General features: G+C 42.0%; 1 protein-coding gene across 1 annotated transcript in view; it reads left to right on the top strand.

Annotated features, from left to right (window-relative positions):
* Positions 1-19,517, top strand: part of TBCD (tubulin folding cofactor D) — a 1,563,032-nt gene that overhangs the window by 14,398 nt on the left and 1,529,117 nt on the right. The window contains exons 4-7 of the mRNA XM_053710319.1: positions 8,114-8,211; positions 8,799-8,900; positions 17,984-18,130; positions 18,219-18,274. Coding sequence (XP_053566294.1) covers positions 8,114-8,211; positions 8,799-8,900; positions 17,984-18,130; positions 18,219-18,274 — 403 coding nt within the window. The remainder of the gene's footprint in view (positions 1-8,113; positions 8,212-8,798; positions 8,901-17,983; positions 18,131-18,218; positions 18,275-19,517) is intronic.

Below are 19,517 nucleotides of genomic sequence, written 5' to 3'. Positions count from 1 at the left end.
CAATATATTCAAAATATTAAATAAGATAGAATAAATATAAAGAATTATATACTGAATAGAATCAGAGATAACAGATATGTAACTTAAAGGGACACTGAACCCACTTTTTTTTTTTTTATATAAAGATTTTTATTTGAGGCTCAAAATAAAGGATACAGAAATATAAAACAATGTAACATGAGAACAATGCAATATTTGCATGGAATAAGATGGTTTCAAGATGACAATGAGTGCATCATAGATTAAATTCAAATAAAGTATTATACAAACAGCTTGCCAGTTAGTGTACAAACCTCCTTAATGAAACTAGAGGCCTTTACCTCAAAGGTAAAGGACAAAATCACAGAAGGTTGTATTTTTATCAAGAGACTGCTCTTGTGTCCTGGGTGACTGACCTCATTTTTCAATTTTTATATCCACGTTTTTCTGTTTCTCTGTACTTATATGGTTAATGAGAGTTAGATTAAAGCATATCTACATATAAGCTATAGACTGCACACATGTTATAGAACCCAGACAAATATTACAAATATAGTTGTAATTGGGGAGGATTGATAATATTACTAGTATATCATGGAGAAATAAGAATTAGCTCTACAATACCTTTAACCCTTCTATAGCCATGTAGAGAGCTTCATATTATTAATCTGAGCACTCCCAGCCCCTGCTAGCGTCTGGTAAGAACAATTATAGGAGCAGCATGTAAATGTAAGTCCCTCATATTCCGGAGGGATAAAACTTGAGGACAAGTGTAGACCATTGCAGGTTCGGGAAGATGGGTAACTAGCCAACCCCACTATCATAAGTACAGGGCTAAGTCTGTTATGCAGATTATTTAGCAGATCTATATATAATTTACAGAATTAAATAGTTATAGGAAGATAGTGTCTCATCACTTATAGTATAAATATCACAATTCAGCCGACACCAGGGCTTATATAGTGAAGAGCCAGAAGGTCCAATCCACACACAAAAATTACCATCTCCAGCATCATTAACATACAAACATCATTACAGACCTGTAAAACAAAACAAACTGTATTACTTTACTAACATTAGATCTTCTAAATGCAAGCCATTATGGTAAGCTGCTTGGGACAGAAATTAGTTTGGCTTTGACTCCGCAAGCTTCTAGATATTAAGGTTAAGTCCAATACATAAATTAGGGAATATGTCCCCCTATATCCTGTACCTTCCCCACAATTGCCATATATTGTAATAGAAGGCTTAGAGATAATCAGTCTTTTAGCGTGAGGGTTTATAGTGGGGCTAACCTTCTGTGAGTAGCATGGGGTTGCACTTCGATGTTTGCAAATTCCTAAAGCAATGTCTAATGAAAAATGTTCGCTCAATCAGAAGAGCAAACTGTCCACAACAGGGTAGTAGTGGTGTTCACCGCATCTGAGCAAACTAAGTATTGGACACCAGTTAGATAGTCAGATAATCTGTTTACCCAACTCCGGCTTTCACCCTGGGCCCATTGTGAGAGAGTAGCTTACTGTTTGTGAAGCTTGCGGTGACCCCCGGCTGCTGCATGGGTAGTGCTGCGTAAACCGTGAATAAAGTGCCATCACAACCGGTCTCATCTGCTCTGAGAGGAGGTAGGTAGCCGCTGCAGTAAGGTAGGAGGGCCGATCTTGGAATAGCGGCTGCACACTCTCAATGGTACGTCTGGATCCTCTGTCTGCTGAGCCGTTGGTCACAATCCTATCAATAAAGCTGGCACTTCTCTGCGGCTGCAACGCTATACTTGGTTCCATAGCTCTAACCTCAAGGTATGGGGAGACATGGAGCTGGATCTCCGCAAGACTAGGCTGGTAATACTGGATGTTCTCAGCATCACTAAATGCCATTATGGTGCTGTCTGTTCTCCCAATGATAGCACTATCAGCTAGTAAGCCCCTAGTCCAAACCAGAGCTCCTGTTTCGGAGCATATATCTCCACCATCTAGCTGGTTCTCCCCTGTCAAAGGAAGCAGAGGCAGCATGTCACCATCCTGGATAAGCAGAGGGGTCTTGGCATAGAATTCTTCATGCTCGGGGGCTGGTTCGGCAGGATCAGGCTTGAGGTATGTCGGTCGGGTTAATGAGAGAGCAGCGCCCGCTTCCCAGGGCACATTCAGGGTCACCTGGTGAGTAAAGCGTCCAACGCACACACTACTGCGCCCCTTTTGGATAGAGTCAATGGTTTCAGTTCCACAGTATTCCGCTCCTAAGGTGTAGGGGTCGGATCTAGGTGAGGCTTGTACCTCCGTTTCATCTCCTCCATTAGGCTGCTGTCTGAACTATACTGGCGCAAGGTTGCCACTTGTCCTGTGAGGTGTCTCTCTCTCTGAGTAGGAGCATTATTTATTCTTACATGCGTGGTTAGCATGGTACGGTCTAAACTTTTACTAATTTGCTCTTTATGTTCCTCCAGCAGCAACTTAATATAGAAGTAGAGCTCCTCCGTGTTAGCCATAAGCTCAATAGATATCTTGAAGGTTTCTATATAGGGTTATTGCAACCCAACTACAGCGTTGTGCAACGGCAGAGGCCTAAAGGAACTCTACCGGGGGGTTTGGTTGGAGGCCGCAACCTCAATGTAAGCTCCGGTGCTCTGGTGCTGGCAGCTATCTAGACGATTTTCAGATCAATAGGTAAGGGATGGTTAGCTTGAGTGCAGTCTTTAATTTTTTTGCCAGAAGGGGACTTATTATAATTTTTCAAGTCAAATCTATCAAGGCAGGAGCAGCACACAAAACTGCGACCTATCATGGCCGCCGCCCGGAAGTTCCTCCACATTTTTTCTTTTGTGATTCAGATACAACATGAAATTCTAAGCAACTTTCTAATTTACTCCTATTATCAAATGTTATTTATTCTCTTGATATCTTTATTTGAAATGCAAGAATGTAATTTTAGATGATGGCCCATTTTTGGTGAACAACCTGGGATGTTATTGCTGATTGGTGGATAAATTCATCCACCAATAAAAAAAGTGCTGTCTAGAGGTCTGAACCAAAAAAAAGAGCCTAGATGCCTTCTTTTTCAAATAAAGATAAATTTAAAGAGAACAATAAAAAATTTGATAATCTGAGTAAATTAGAAAGTTGCTTAAAATTGCTGTTCTATCTGAATCACAAAAGAAAAAATTTGGGTTCAGTGTCTCTTTAGTGGAGGAAATATTACAGGGGGCAAGAACATTAGAATATCTTAAGGAGGAAGCGCTCATAAATGCAGCGGCTCCACCTACCGTAACCCTGAGATAATTCTCCTTAATCATTTCCCACAACTAAGCTGCAAATACTACAATGCATGCTTACTTGTGCAATACCTAGTCTGGAAAAACCAGACCCCGACCCATGAGCAATGGCTACATCAAGTAGAACCAAATCCGTTATAGTTCTATCGGTAAAAAGATTTTCTATTAGACACCATATTTCTCTGGGAACAAAAAACACACGTTAAACAGTTTTATTGTCTCATATAACGCTACAAACACAAACCATGTTACACTAGATGTGTTCTTTTTGTCGCTACCTCAATGAGTGAGAAGCTAAAATAAAAGGTTTCATTAATGCAACAAATAATTTCAATGCGATGTTAAATTAGCACTTTTCTTCTCTCCTTATTTTCCGTATCTTCGCTCATTTATGTAAAAAAATGTTATTGTATACAACTTTTTGTTACTAATTGACTCTGTACGATTGAGAAATTGTAAATCCTGATGTCATACAGGGCTCAACCAATTCTACCTCTGACTCCTACTTCTTGGGTTATTCTCCATATATCTATATACGACTACCACTGCCTGGCTCCTACTTCTTGGGTTATTCTCCATATATCTATATATGACTACCACTGCCTGGCTCCTACTTCTTGGGTTATTCTCCATATATCTATATACGACTACCACTGCCTGGCTCCTACTTCTTGGGTTATTCTCCATATATCTATATACGACTACCACTGCCTGGCTCCTACTTCTTGGGTTATTCTCCATATATCTATATACGACTACCACTGCCTGGCTCCTACTTCTTGGGTTATTCTCCATATATCTATATACGACTACCACTGCCTGGCTCCTACTTCTTGGGTTATTCTCCATATATCTATATACGACTACCACTGTCTGGCTCCTACTTCTTGGGTTATTCTCCATACATCTATGTACGACTACCACTGTCTGACTCCTACTTCTTGGGTTATTCTCCATACATCTATGTACGACTACCACTGTCTGACTCCTACTTCTTGGGTTATTCTCCATACATCTATATACGACTACCACTGTCTGACTCCTACTTCTTGGGTTATTCTCCATATATCTATATACGACTACCACTGTCTGACTCCTACTTCTTGGGTTATTCTCCATACATCTATATACGACTACCACTGTCTGACTCCTACTTCTTGGGTTATTCTCCATACATCTATATACGACTACCACTGTCTGACTCCTACTTCTTGGGTTATTCTCCATATATCTATATACGACTACCACTGTCTGACTCCTACTTCTTGGGTTATTCTCCATACATCTATATACGACTACCACTGTCTGACTCCTACTTCTTGGGTTATTCTCCATACATCTATATACGACTACCACTGTCTGACTCCTACTTCTTGGGTTATTCTCCATATATCTATATACGACTACCACTGTCTGACTCCTACTTCTTGGGTTATTCTCCATACATCTATATACGACTACCACTGTCTGACTCCTACTTCTTGGGTTATTCTCCATACATCTATATACGACTACCACTGTCTGACTCCTAATTTTTTAGTTGTTGTTGAGCACTGATGTAATATGTTAAAACAACATTAATAAAAACAGTTAAATGGAAAAAAAAAGTATCTGGGTCTCTAATGGGCCTACATTGTGATGTAGAACAACCAGTCACAGTTACAATATGCCTTAGAGCAGATGGGATAGAAACATAATCCTTTGTTTTATACAGGTTATAAGAACAACACACCAGGGTTTAAATATTAATAAGAAGACTTAAAGGGAAATGAAACCCTGATTAGTTCATTTATGATTCAGAGCATACAGTTTTTAAAATAATTTTCCCACTTCTATGAACTCATTTGCTTTGTTCTATTGATATCCTTGGTTGAAAAGCATACTTAGGTAGGCTCAGGAGTGGGAATGCACTACTAGGAGCTAGCTGCATATTGGTGGCTGCACATATATGCCTCTTATCATTGGCTCATCGGATATGTTTAGCTAGCTTCCAGTAGCTGCTTCTTCAAAAATTGATACCAAATAAATGATAATATAAGTACATTGAAAAGTTGTTTAAAATTGTAATCTGTCTGAATCATGAAAGAAAAAATGTTGGTTTTATGTCCCTTTAATTGATATTATCATGAGTGCCCCTATGTGAGATACTTTTATAATTACTTTATTTTGCAATGACTGGAAATCGCATATCCTACAAATATGTATACAGGTATTGTTATGTGTTAATCAAGAATAAAGATTAGCTCTAAGGCTGAAATATAGACCGTTATTAACAAGTCAAATCAAAGCCCAATTACCACTATGGCATCGATTTATCAAGCTACGGAGGACAGGGGTGTGCATATACGCCCTTGTCCACCGCAGCTCGCCTCTGGAGGGCAGAATTCTGTTGGCGGAATTCAGGATTGCACAAGAGCGCTATTTTCTCTTGTGTGCAATCCCGCCCCCTGCCCGTGCACAGCCAATCACGCGTGGGCAGAAGCTGTAAATCTCCCCGGCCATACGAGCCCGGGGAGATTTAAATTCTCTACCTAAGAGGTGGAGAAAAGTTAGGGAAGCAGCTGTCTAATGACTACTGCTTGATAAATACTGACTGCAGGTTCTCCTGTGTCTGATGACCGCTGCTTGTTAAACACGGACTGCAGGTTCTCTTGTGTCTGATGACCGCTGCTTGTTAAACACGGACTGCAGGTTCTCTTGTGTCTGATGACTGCTGCTTGATAAATACAGACTGCAGGTTCTCTTGTGTCTGATGACTGCTGCTTGATAAATACTGACTGCAGGTTCTCTTGTGTCTGATGACCGCTGCTTGTTAAATACTGACTGCAGGTTCTCTTGTGTCTGATGACCGCTGCTTGTTAAATACTGACTGCAGGTTCTCCTGTGTCTGATGACCGCTGCTTGTTAAATACTGACTGCAGGTTCTCTTGTGTTTGATGACTGCTGCTTGATAATTACTGACTGCAGGATCACTTGTGTTTGATGACTGCTGCTTGATAAATACTGACTGCAAACTCTCTTGTGTCTGATGACCGCTGCTTGATAAATACTGACTGCAGGTTCTCTTGTGTCTGATGACCGCTGCTTGTTAAATACTGACTGCAGGTTCTCCTGTGTCTGATGACCGCTGCTTGATAAATACTGACTGCAGGTTCTCTTGTGTCTGATGACTGCTGCTTGATAAATACTGACTGCAAACTCTCTTGTGTCTGATGACTGCTGCTTGTTAAACACGGACTGCAGGTTCTCTTGTGTCTGATGACCGCTGCTTGTTAAACACGGACTGCAGGTTCTCTTGTGTCTGATGACTGCTGCTTGATAAATACTGACTGCAGGTTCTCTTGTTTCTGATGACCGCTGCTTGTTAAATACTGACTGCAGGTTCTCTTGTGTCTGATGACCGCTGCTTGATAAATACTGACTGCAGGTTCACTTGTGTTTGATGAACGCTGCTTGATAAATACTTACTGCAGGTTCTCTTGTGTCTGACGACCGCTGCTTGATAAATACTGACTGCAGGTTCTCTTGTGTCTGATGACCGCTGCTTGATAAGTACTGACTGCAGGTTCTCTTGTGTATAATGACCGCTGCTTGATAAATACTTACTGCAGGTTCTCTTGTGTCTGATGACCGCTGCTTGATAAATACTGACTGCAGGTTCTCTTGTGTCTGATGACCGCTGTTTGTTAAATACTGACTGCAGGTTCTCTTGTGTCTGATGAATGCTGCTTGTTACATACTGACTGCAGGTTCTCTTGTGTCTGACGACCGCTGCTTGATAAATACTGACTGCAGGTTCTATTGTGTGATGACCGCTGCTTATTAAATACTGACTGCAGGTTCTCTTGTGACTGATGACCGCTGCTTGATAAATACTTACTGCAGGTTCTCTTGTGTCTGATGACCGCTGCTTGATAAATACTGACTGCAGGTTCTCTTGTTTCTGATGACCGCTGCTTGACAGATACTAACTGCAGGTTCTCTTGTGTGATGACCGCTGCTTGATAAATGCTGACTGCAGGTTCTATTGTGTCTGATGACCGCTGCTTGATAAATGCTGACTGCAGGTTCTATTGTGTCTGATGACCGCTGCTTGATAATTACTGACTGCAGGTTCTCTTGTGTCTGATGACCGCTGCTTGATAAATGCTGACTGCAGGTTCTATTGTGAGAACATGCAGTCGTAGGCAGGAAAATTGCAAATTGCCTTTGATAAATCGAGCCCAAAGTGTAGAACTACTCATAATGTACCTCTGCTCATAGCATAAATAACCTCCAAAGCACAATATGTGGCACAAATATGCAGGACAGCTCAATAATCAACTACAGAATAACCAGAGATGCTGGTAAATCACAAAGGCCTTCATCAGGAATTATGCAAAAGCTGTAAATGAAGGAAAGACTATCTAGTTAGCGAGTGGGTGCTGGGACAATACAGGACAGGGTCAATGCATTTATAGTGTATTACTAGGTGGTGGTCCGGCATGAAACGAGCCCCAATATAACTTGCTACTGGTTATTAGGTCCATCCCACCACAAGACAAGGGTCTTTTTATAATAATAGAGGAGCAACACAAAAACCCCCCAAATGTCAGGTATTCAAACAATGTTGTTTTTCTGGGGAAAGCATCAAATTACCAGGTTAACTAACTGGAGAAAAGTAACTGAAAACTTTCACCAAACTACAAATGTGATTCTTTTCTGTACAGTTTTTTTCATCTTCGTGAAATTGTTTACTGAAATCTCATTGCTTCTTAAAGATTCATTGAAAGATGGTTATGTAATATGTTGTCAGGGTGGTAACACTTGCTACTGTTTACATAATTTCCCAGTTGCTTTACCTAAACTGACGCTATATTTATTTCATAGAGTGGATGTTGGATTTGTTGCTGGAAATTGTACGAGACAAGCAAGCACCGCCGTTCCTTATCCACTTGGCTTTTAAATTTCTTTATATCATTTCCAAGGTAATGTAATGGTTACATGGCTTAAATCCATAGCTTATAAAAGCTTATCGCTTATATTTTGTCACACCAACACCATAGCATTATGATGATGTATTTTATGTTCACTCTGATTGAACTATAGAGACCAATAAAACTATTGCTGCTATTTCTTTTAGTAATTTATGCATGCAATTATGTTAAAGGAATAGCAAACCGTGCCCCTTAAGTAAAAACAATTCTGCTTAACCAAAGTAAACATAAACAAATTGTGTAAAAAAAATAGCAAACAACTTACTTGTTTTCTTGCAAAATGAGCACTTAGAAATTCCCATTGTAGCCACTGCCCTCAGGAAGATAAAAGTGGAGACTTGCTTTGAACTTAAGTTGAATTTTGCCTCTTCTGAGCATGAGTAAAACAGACTTACTGTTTCTCTAGCATTATCTAAATAGTAAACCATCTCAAGTTACTCTAGAAGTTTTATGACATCAAGCTAGATAAGCTTCCTGTTGAGATCACAGCCTCCTTGTTGTATTTAAAAAAATAAATAAAAGGTAAAGCATATGTGTTTGTCTACTCTTGCACACACTATAATTGTCCTCTCTTGCAGGTTCGGGGATTTAAGATATTTCTTCGTCTCTTTCCTCATGAAGTTGCTGATGTACAACCTGTGCTGGCAATGATTTCATCCCAGAATCCTGAAGATCACGAGGTAACAACATGACTTTAACTACATTTAGCATTTACATATTGGTCGTGTATAAAGGTCTAAACAAATCATGTTATGGAAGAGGTTCTTTCACAGCATCTGTGATGTTTTATTACCAGTTTTGTGTGCACTTTCATTGTATGATGCTTTGTGATGTATGTGGGCAGGATTAATATACTAAAAAACAAAATGGAGCAACACTTGGGAGGCACGGAATAGAATAAAAACACTTTTCTCTTGTTAAGTGTATTCAGTCCACGGGTCATCCATTACTTATGGGATATATTCCCTTCCCAACAGGAAGTTGCCATAGGATCACCCAAGCAGAGCTGCTATATAGCTCCTCCCCTCACATGTCATATCCAGTCATTCTCTTGCAACTCAACTAGATAGGACGTTGTGAGAGGTCTGGTGTTTTTTATACTTAGTTTATTTCTTCAATCAAAAGTTTGTTATTTTAAATGGCACCGGAGTGTGCTGTTTGTTCTCAGGCAGTATTTGGAAGAAGAATCTGCCTGCGTTTTCTATGATCTTAGCAGAAGTAACTAAGATCCACTGGCTGTTCTCGCACATTCTGAGGAGTGGGGTAACTTTCAGAAAGGGAATTGCGTGTGGGGAATCCTGAAAACAAGGTATGTGCAGTAAATTATTTTTCTAAGGAATGGAATTGACTAAGAAAATACTGCTGATACCGATGTAATGTAAGTACAGCCTTAAATGCAGTAGCGACTGGTATCAGGCTGATGAATGTATGTACAATAAGTAATTTTCTAAGGAATGGAATTTGACTAAGAAAATACTGTTAATACTGAAGTAATGTATGAGCCTTAACTGCAGTAGAAGCGACTGGTAGCAGGCTTATTAATAACACTACCTAACTTTTAAAGTGCATGTTTAAAACGTTTACTGGCATGTTATTCGTTTTTTGTGAGGTACTTTGGTGATAAATCTTTTGGGGCATGATTTTCCACATGGCTGTTGTTTATTTCTACATAGAAACGGTTAACTGAGGTTTCCCACTGTTGTAATATGAGTGGGAGGTGCCTATTTTAGCGCTTTTTTGCGCAGTAAAAATTCAGTTTCAGTCTTCCTGCTTCTTCCTCCTTGATCGAGGACGTCTCTAGAGAGCTCAGGGGTCTTCAAAATTCATTTTGAGGGAGGTAATCAGTCACAGCAGACCTGTGACAGTGTGTTTGACTGTGATAAAAATGTTAATTGTTAAATTGATTATCCGTTTTTGGGTATTAAGGGTTTAATCATCCATTTGCTAGTGGGTGCAATGCTTTGCTAACTTAATACATTTACTGTGAAAATTTGGTTGCTATAACTGATTTGGTTCATTGTTATTTCAACTGTGACGATTTTTTGTGCTTCTTAAAGGCGCAGTAGCGTTTTTTTATATTGCTTGTAAATTTATTTGAAAGGATTTTCCAAGCTTGCTAGTCTCATTGCGAGTCTGTTTAAACATGTCTGACACAGATGAATCTGTTTGTTCACTATGTTTGAAGGCCAATGTGGAGCCCCACAGAAATATGTGTACTAAATGTATTGATGTCACTTTGAATAAAAGTCAATTTATATCTGTAAAGAAATTATTACCAGACAACGAGGGGGAAGTTATGCCGACTAACTCTCCTCACGTGTCAGTACCTTCGCCTCCCGCTCAGGAGGCGCGTGATATTGTGGCGCCAAGTACATCAGAGAGGCCCATACAAATCACTTTGCAAGACATGGCTGCTGTTATGACAGAGGTATTATCTAAATTGCCTGAATTAAGAGGCAAGCGCGATAGCTCTGGGTTAAGGACAGAGAGCGCTGATGATGTGAGAGCCATGTCTGATACTGCGTCACAATTTGCAGAACATGAGGACGGAGAGCTTCGTTCTGTGGGTGACGGATCTGATCCAGGGAGACCGTATTCAGAGATTTCTACTTTTAAATTTAAGCTTGAGAACCTCCGTGTATTGCTAGGGGAGGTATTAGCGACTCTGAATGATTGTAACACGGTTGCAATTCCAGAGAAAATATGTAGGTTGGATAGATACTTTGCAGTACCGGTGTGTACTGACGTTTTTCCTATCCCTAAAAGGCTTACAGAAATTATTAGCAAAGAGTGGGATAGACCCGGTGTGCCCTTTTCCCCTCCTCCGATATTTAGAAAAATGTTTCCAATAGACGCCACCACACGAGACTTATGGCAGACGGTCCCTAAGGTGGAGGGAGCAGTTTCTACTTTAGCTAAACGTACCACTATCCCGGTGGAGGATAGTTGTGCCTTTTCGGATCCAATGGATAAAAAATTAGAAGGTTACCTTAAGAAAATGTTTGTTCAACAAGGTTTTATCTTACAGCCCCTTGCATGCATTGCGCCTGTCACTGCTGCTGCGGCATTCTGGTTTGAGTCTCTGGAAGAGGCCATTTGCACAGCTCCATTGGATGAGATTATGGCCAAGCTTAAAGCACTTAAGCTAGCTAATGCATTTGTTTCTGATGCCGTTGTACATTTAACCAAACTAACGACTAAGAACTCCGGATTCGCCATCCAGGCGCGCAGAGCGCTATGGCTTAAATCCTGGTCAGCTGACGTGACTTCTAAATCTAAACTGCTTAATATTCCTTTCAAAGGGCAGACCTTATTCGGGCCCGGCTTGAAAGAAATTATTGCTGACATTACTGGGGGTAAGGGTCATACTCTTCCTCAGGACAGGGCCAAATCAAAGGCCAAACAGTCTAATTTTCGTGCCTTTCGTAACTTCAAGGCAGGAGCAGCATCAACTTCCTCCGCTCCAAAACAGGAAGGACCTGTTGCTCGTTACAGACAGGGCTGGAAAGCTAACCAGCCCTGGAACAAGGGCAAGCAGGCCAGAAAGCCTACTTCTGCCCCTAAGACAGCATGAAGAGAGGGCCCCCTATCCGGAAACGGATCTAGTGGGGGGCAGACTATCTCTCTTCGCCCAGGCTTGGGCAAGAGATGTCCAGGATCCCTGGGCGTTGGAGATCATATCTCAGGGATATCTTCTGGACTTCAAAGCTTCTCCTCCACAAGGGAGATTTCATCTTTCAAGGTTATCAGCAAACCAAATAAAAAAAGAGGCATTTCTACGCTGTGTGCAAGACCTCTTAGTAATGGGGGTGATCCACCCAGTTCCGCGGACGGAACAAGGGCAAGGGTTTTACTCAAATCTGTTTGTGGTTCCCAAGAAAGAGGGAACCTTCAGACCAATCTTGGACCTAAAAATCTTAAACAAATTCCTAAGAGTTCCATCATTCAAAATGGAAACTATTCGAACCATCCTACCCATGATCCAAGAGGGTCAATACATGACCACAGTAGACTTAAAGGATGCCTACCTTCATATACCGATTCACAAAGATCATTATCGGTACCTAAGATTTGCCTTTCTAGACAGGCATTACCAGTTTGTAGCTCTTCCCTTCGGGTTGGCTACGGCCCCGAGAATCTTTACAAAGGTTCTGGGCTCACTTCTGGCGGTTCTAAGACCGCGAGGCATAGCGGTGGCTCCGTATCTAGACGACATCCTGATACAGGCGTCAAGCTTTCAAATGGCCAAGTCTCATACAGAGATAGTTCTGGCATTTCTGAGGTTGCATGGGTGGAAAGTGAACGTGGAAAAGAGTTCTCTATCACCACTCACAAGAGTCTCCTTTCTAGGGACTCTTATAGATTCTGTAGAGATGAAAATTTACCTGACGGAGTCCAGGTTATCAAAACTTCTAAATGCTTGCCGTGTCCTTCATTCCACGCCCGTCAGTGGCTCAGTGCATGGAAGTAATCGGCTTAATGGTAGCGGCAATGGACATAGTGCCATTTGCGCGCCGGCATCTCAGACCGCTGCAATTGTGCATGCTAAATCAGTGGAATGGGGATTACTCAGATTTGTCCCCTCTGCTAAATCTGGACCAAGAGACCAGAGATTCTCTTCTCTGGTGGCTTTCTCGGGTCCATCTGTCCAAGGGTATGACCTTTCGCAGGCCAGATTGGACGATTGTAACAACAGATGCCAGCCTTCTAGGTTGGGGCGCAGTCTGGAACTCCCTGAAGGCTCAGGGATTATGGACTCAGGAGGAGAAACTCCTCCCAATAAATATTCTGGAGTTGAGAGCAATATTCAATGCTCTTCTAGCTTGGCCTCAGTTAGCAACACTGAGGTTCATCAGATTTCAGTCGGGCAACATCACGACTGTGGCTTACATCAACCATCAAGGGGGAACCAGGAGTTCCCTAGCGATGTTGGAAGTCTCAAAGATAATTCGCTGGGCAGAGTCTCACTCTTGCCACCTGTCAGCGATCTACATCCCAGGCGTGGAGAACTGAGAGGCGGATTTTCTAAGTTGCCAGACTTTTCATCCGGGGGAGTGGGAACTTCATCCGGAGGTCTTCGCTCAACTGATTCATCGTTGGGGCAAACCAGATCTGGATCTCATGGCGTCTCGCCAGAACGCCAAACTTCCTTGTTACGGATCCAGGTCCAGGGACCCGGGAGCGGCGCTGATAGATGCTCTGACAGCCCCTTGGGTCTTCAACATGGCTTATGTGTTTCCACCATTTCCGATGCTACCTCGACTGATTGCCAAGATCAAACAGGAGAGAGCATCGGCGATTCTGATAGCGCCTGCGTGGCCACGCAGGACCTGATATGCAGACCTAGTGGACATGTCGTCCTGTCCACCATGGTTTCTACCTCTGAGGCAGGACCTTCTAATACACGGTCCTTTCAAACATCCAAATCTAATTTCTCTGAGGCTGACTGCATGGAGATTGAACGCTTGATTCTATCAAAGCGTGGCTTCTCGGAGTCAGTTATTGATACCTTAATACAGGCACGGAAGCCTGTTACCAGAAAAATTTACCATAAGATATGGCGTAAATATTTATATTGGTGCGACTCCAAGGGTTACTCATGGAGTAGGGTTAGGATTCCTAGGATATTGTCCTTTCTACAAGAGGGTTTAGAAAAGGGCTTATCTGCTAGTTCGTTAAAGGGAAAGATTTCTGCTCTGTCTATTCTCTTACACAAACGTCTGGCAGAAGTTCCAGACGTCCAGGCTTTTTGTCAGGCTTTGGCTAGGATTAAGCCTGTGTTTAAGACTGTTGCTCCTCCGTGGAGCTTAAACTTGGTTCTTAAAGTTCTTCAAGGGGTTCCGTTTGAACCCCTTCATTCCATTGATATTAAGCTTTTATCTTGGAAAGTTCTGTTTTTGATGGCTATTTCCTCGGCTCGAAGAGTCTCTGAGTTATCGGCCTTACATTGTGATTCTCCTTATCTGATTTTCCATTCAGACAAGGTAGTTCTGCGTACTAAACCTGGGTTTTTACCTAAGGTTGTTTCTAACAGGAATATCAATCAGGAGATTGTTGTTCCATCATTATGTCCTAATCCTTCTTCAAAGAAGGAACGACTTTTGCATAATCTGGACGTAGTCCGTGCCCTGAAGTTCTATTTACAGGCAACTAAAGATTTTCATCAAACTTCTTCCCTGTTTGTCGTGTACTCTGGTCAGAGGAGAGGTCAAAAAGCTTCGGCAACCTCTCTCTCCTTTTGGCTTCGTAGCATAATACGTTTAGCCTATGAGACTGCTGGACAGCAGCCCCCTGAAAGAATTACAGCTCATTCCACTAGAGCTGTGGCTTCCACCTGGGCCTTTAAGAATGAGGCCTCTGTTGAACAGATTTGCAAGGCTGCAACTTGGTCTTCGCTTCACACTTTTTAAAAATTTTACAAATTTGACACTTTTGCTTCTTCGGAGGCTGTTTTTGGGAGAAAGGTTCTACAGGCAGTGGTTCCTTCCGTTTAAGTTCCTGCCTTGTCCCTCCCATCATCCGTGTACTTTGGCTTTGGTATTGGTATCCCATAAGTAATGGATGACCCGTGGACTGAATACACTTAACAAGAGAAAACATAATTTATGCTTACTTGATAAATTTATTTCTCTTGTAGTGTATTCAGTCCACGGCCCGCCCTGTCTTTTAAGGCAGATCTAAATTTTAATTAAAACTCCAGTCACCACTGCACCCTATGGTTTCTCCTTTCTTGTCTTTTTTTCGGTCGAATGACTGGATATGACATGTGAGGGGAGGAGCTATATAGCAGCTCTGCTTGGGTGATCCTCTTGCAACTTCCTGTTGGGAAGGGAATATATCCCATAAGTAATGGATGACCCGTGGACTGAATACACTACAAGAGAAATAAATTTATCAGGTAAGCATAAATTATGTTTTTTTTATTTGTAAATAGTTCAAACATAGGCACAGAACAGGAGATAAATCCTTACGCGTTTCGTGCCGCAAATTGACACTTAATCATATGTTTGTTCTCTAGGATTAATATACTGCTGTATGAAATGTGCAATAAACTTATTCATACTTCTCACATTTATTCACTGTTTTCTTGCACCTCCTTTGTCACTGTTCTTGTTTAATTATCACGGATATTTTACATTTTGTTAACAAAATACTCATTAGTAGCATTAAAAGGACACGAAACCCAAAATATTTCTCTCATGAGTCAGAGAACACAATTTTAAACAACTTTCTAATTTACTTCTATTATTTCATTTGCTTTACTCTTTAGATATCTGTTGTTGAAGAAATAGCAGTGCACATGGGTGAGCCAATCACACAAGGCATCTATGTGCAGCCACCAATCAGCAGCTACTGAGTCTGTGTTTTTCAACAAAGGATATCAAGAGAACAAATTACATTAAATAATAGAAGTACATTGAAAAATTATTTAAAATTGCTGCTCCTTTTTAAATCGTGAAAGAAAAATAATAGTTTTTCATGTCCCTTTAATATCTAGCTTTATGTTAGAGATTGTATAAACCACAAGTGTGTGGGGATGCACGGTGCTGTAAGTTATTGGTTTTTATCCTCTGATTATTTTTTGTGCCCCTTTTAATGTAATTTAACATTGTGGGTTCTCCATTTCTGAAAATTGGTGGTGACATGATGCTAAATACATTACACGTTTCACTAAAACGACTGTGGGTAGTTGTGTTTACAGAAACAAGCCTTGATTGGCTCCTCCAAATAAGGCAATTGCAACTAACAAGGTGTTAATGTATTCAGAAAGCTTCCTCTCTCCCTTCTGAAATCAGGATTTGATCTACTTTTTATATTTCAGTGGGAACTATTTGTTGCCATATACAGGAGTTACTATAGACAGGCTGGTGTGGCTAACAGGTACTATAGACAGGCTGGTGTAGCTGACGCGTACTATAGACAGGCTGGTGTAGCTGACGTGTACTATAGACAGGTTGGGGTGGTTGACACGTACTTTAGACAGGGTGGCGTAGCTGACAGGTACTATAGATAGACTGGTGTGGTTGACTCGTACTATAGACAGGGTGGCATAGCTGACGGGTACTTTAGACAGGCTGGCGTTGCTGATGGGTTCTATAGACAGGCTGGCGTGGCTGATGGGTTCTATAGACAGGCTGGTGTGGTTGACGCATACTATAGACAGGCTGGCGTGGCTGACGGGTACTACTAGACAGGCTGGCGTGGCTGACGGGTACTACTAGACAGGCTGGCGTGGCTGACGGGTACTACTAGACAGGCTGGCGTGGCTGACGGGTACTACTAGACAGGCTAGCGTGGCTGACGGGTACTACTAGACAGGCTGGCGTGGCTGCCGGGTACTATAGACAGGCTGGCGTGGCTGACGGGTACTACTAGACAGGCTGGCGTGGCTGCCGGGTACTACTAGACAGGCTGGCGTGGCTGCCGGGTACTATAGACAGGCTGGCGTGGCTGCCGGGTACTATAGACAGGCTGGCGTGGCTGCCGGGTACCATAGACAGGCTGCCAGGTTCTATAGACAGGCTGGCGTGGCTGACGGGTTCTATAGACAGGCTGGTGTGGTTGACGGGTTCTATAGACAGGCTGGCGTGGTTGACGGGTTCTATAGACAGGCTGGCGTGGCTGCCGGGTACTATAGACAGGCTGGCGTGGCTGCCGGGTACTATAGACAGGCGGGCGTGGCTGACGGGTACTATAGACAGGCGGACGTGGCTGACGGGTACTATAGACAGGCTGGCGTGGCTGACGGGTACTATAGACAGGCGGACGTGGCTGACGGGTACTATAGACAGGCTGGCGTGGCTGCCGGGTACTATAGACAGGCTGGCGTGGCTGCCGGGTACCATAGACAGGCTGCCAGGTTCTATAGACAGGCGGGCGTGGCTGACGGGTACTATAGACAGGCGGACGTGGCTGATGGGTACTATAGACAGGCGGGCGTGGCTGACGGGTACTATAGACAGGCTGGCGTGGCTGCCGGGTACTATAGACAGGCGGGCGTGGCTGACGGGTACTATAGACAGGCGGACGTGGCTGACGGGTACTATAGACAGGCGGGCGTGGCTGACGGGTTCTATAGACAGGCGGACGTGGCTGACGGGTACTATAGACAGGCGGGCGTGGCTGACGGGTACTATAGACAGGCGGGCGTGGCTGACGGGTACTATAGACAGGCGGACGTGGCTGACGGGTACTATAGACAGGCGGGCGTGGCTGACGGGTTCTATAGACAGCCGGAACAAATTATAGAAATAATTTAATCAAGTAAAACAGGAAGATTCAAGACAGCCAGGAGAAAAGCTACCAATAGGGGAGGTCAAATGTACAATGCAATTGTAGAAAGACTGCGGAGCAGCAGCATCACTTCATAAATATCAATTAGGGGTAATATTTCTACAACTGTATCCTAATATGTGTGGGGGATACAGACGTCCCATTACACTTTGCACACAGTGTTAAATGTTTGCGTTTGGTGCTATCCTTTATTTTGTGTACAATCTGGAGGTCTGTGATATAGCTTTATATAGTGTCAGCATGTGATGTACTGGCACAGTAGAGTGTGACAGACAACCAGTTTATTATCACACAAGCAATAGATAAATGTATAGATATACTTTCCCTATATAAATATATACTCGGGTAAAACAATGGGGCGTTTCACACAACAATCTGACCTGTCTGCACTTTAGAGCATATCTGGAATGATTGGTGTCATTAAAGTTAAACTTGCATCCTCTTTTCTGCGGTGGCGACTGATCTTCAGACGTGGGAGTCCCGCTATATGTTGCTCCTGTGGCTGTCCATGACTTGCTTGATACCGTTTGACCTGTCGCGGCTGGATGGGAATCTCTCTAGTGATGCCGCACAGTGCCGCCGCTCCACAATGGATCATATCCTAGACATCGCAAAGGCAAGTGCTCATTCCATAAGGATATCTGTGTATCTGAGCTTGTGCGTTGTCTCTCTTAAATAACCATATTCATTTTATTCTTCTGTAGTCTTACTTGGTGGTGAGCGACAAGTCCCGAGATGCTGCTGCTGTCCTTGTATCAAAGTAAGTCTACGCCCAGCGCACATATAACTGCTTGTCCTGGGTAACATAACCATTATATAGAATAAAGTCCTACTAACTGCTGGTAACAGAAAACATCTCCATAGACTTTAATACTTCTTGTTACTGTCACTAGAGTATTTGTAAAGGGAGATTATATATGTGTTTTTGTAATGTTATGCAGGGGACCTTTAATATGGGATTGATGCTATATTTTAAATACATTACATGGTTATTTTAGGTTTACTGAGCTTTTCATTTTACCTTTTCTCAGGCAAAGTATATTTGAAAGCCAACATTTTTTCTTTTATGATTTACATTGAGAATACTATATCCTTTGTTGAAGAAATAGCAATACACATGGGTGAGCCAATCACACAAGACATTTATGTGCAGCCACCAATCAGCAGCTGTTGAGTCTATTTAGGTATGACTTTCAACAAAGAATATAAAGAGAATTAAGCAAATTAAATAATAGAAGTAGATTGGTGGTTGTTTAAAATTGTATGGTCTTTCTAAATCATGAAAGAAGTGTGGGTTTCATGTCCCTTGAAATATGATTAAATAATTCACTTTCATATGCACAATATATTATAGATACAGTGTGTGTGTGTGTGTGTATATATCTATCTATCTATCTATCTATCTCTCTATCTATATCTCAGCAAGAGGAAGTCAAGCGCACAAAAAGAGATACAAGTCTGTCCTGGTAGCACCATATATATATATATTTTAGTAAGTAGATAAATTAATAAATTTAAAAAAAAATCCTATATACGAAAAAGAGTTATAGATAGGAGTGTAGAAAACAAAGAAAATGAGATCACAAGGTAAATGTATACCACAATGAATAAATGAACTAATCCCACGTATATGAATATAGGCTAGGGAAGTGTAACTCGTACACACAAATGGCAGCAAAATGACGGAGGTATTAAAAGTCATGGGGTGGCTGTATACTCAAAGGTATGTGCCTAGTGCTAACAAAACTGCAATGAGAGCCCTCTAGGCCAATATGCAATATAAACAAAGTCCCACAAGTGATACCAAATGTATGTGTACAGTCCAAAGGGAAAGGAAACAAATGCCTAAAAGTATTGGTAGCCGGATAAATGCCCGGTGTCTGTAGCAGTATACCCCACACACACTGATCCAATCCCTTAAGGCAGTGCTCACTTACTAGAAGTAACCTCAATCATATGAGGTAAGTTGAGTCCAAAGTGGGATGAAAATAACTGCCGGAACA

Source organism: Bombina bombina, chromosome 1 (assembly GCF_027579735.1).
Source record: "Bombina bombina isolate aBomBom1 chromosome 1, aBomBom1.pri, whole genome shotgun sequence".
Taxonomy (NCBI): Eukaryota; Metazoa; Chordata; class Amphibia; order Anura; family Bombinatoridae; genus Bombina; species Bombina bombina.
The sequence above is the reverse complement of the archived record's forward strand: the minus strand, read 5'-3'. Positions and strand labels throughout refer to the sequence as shown.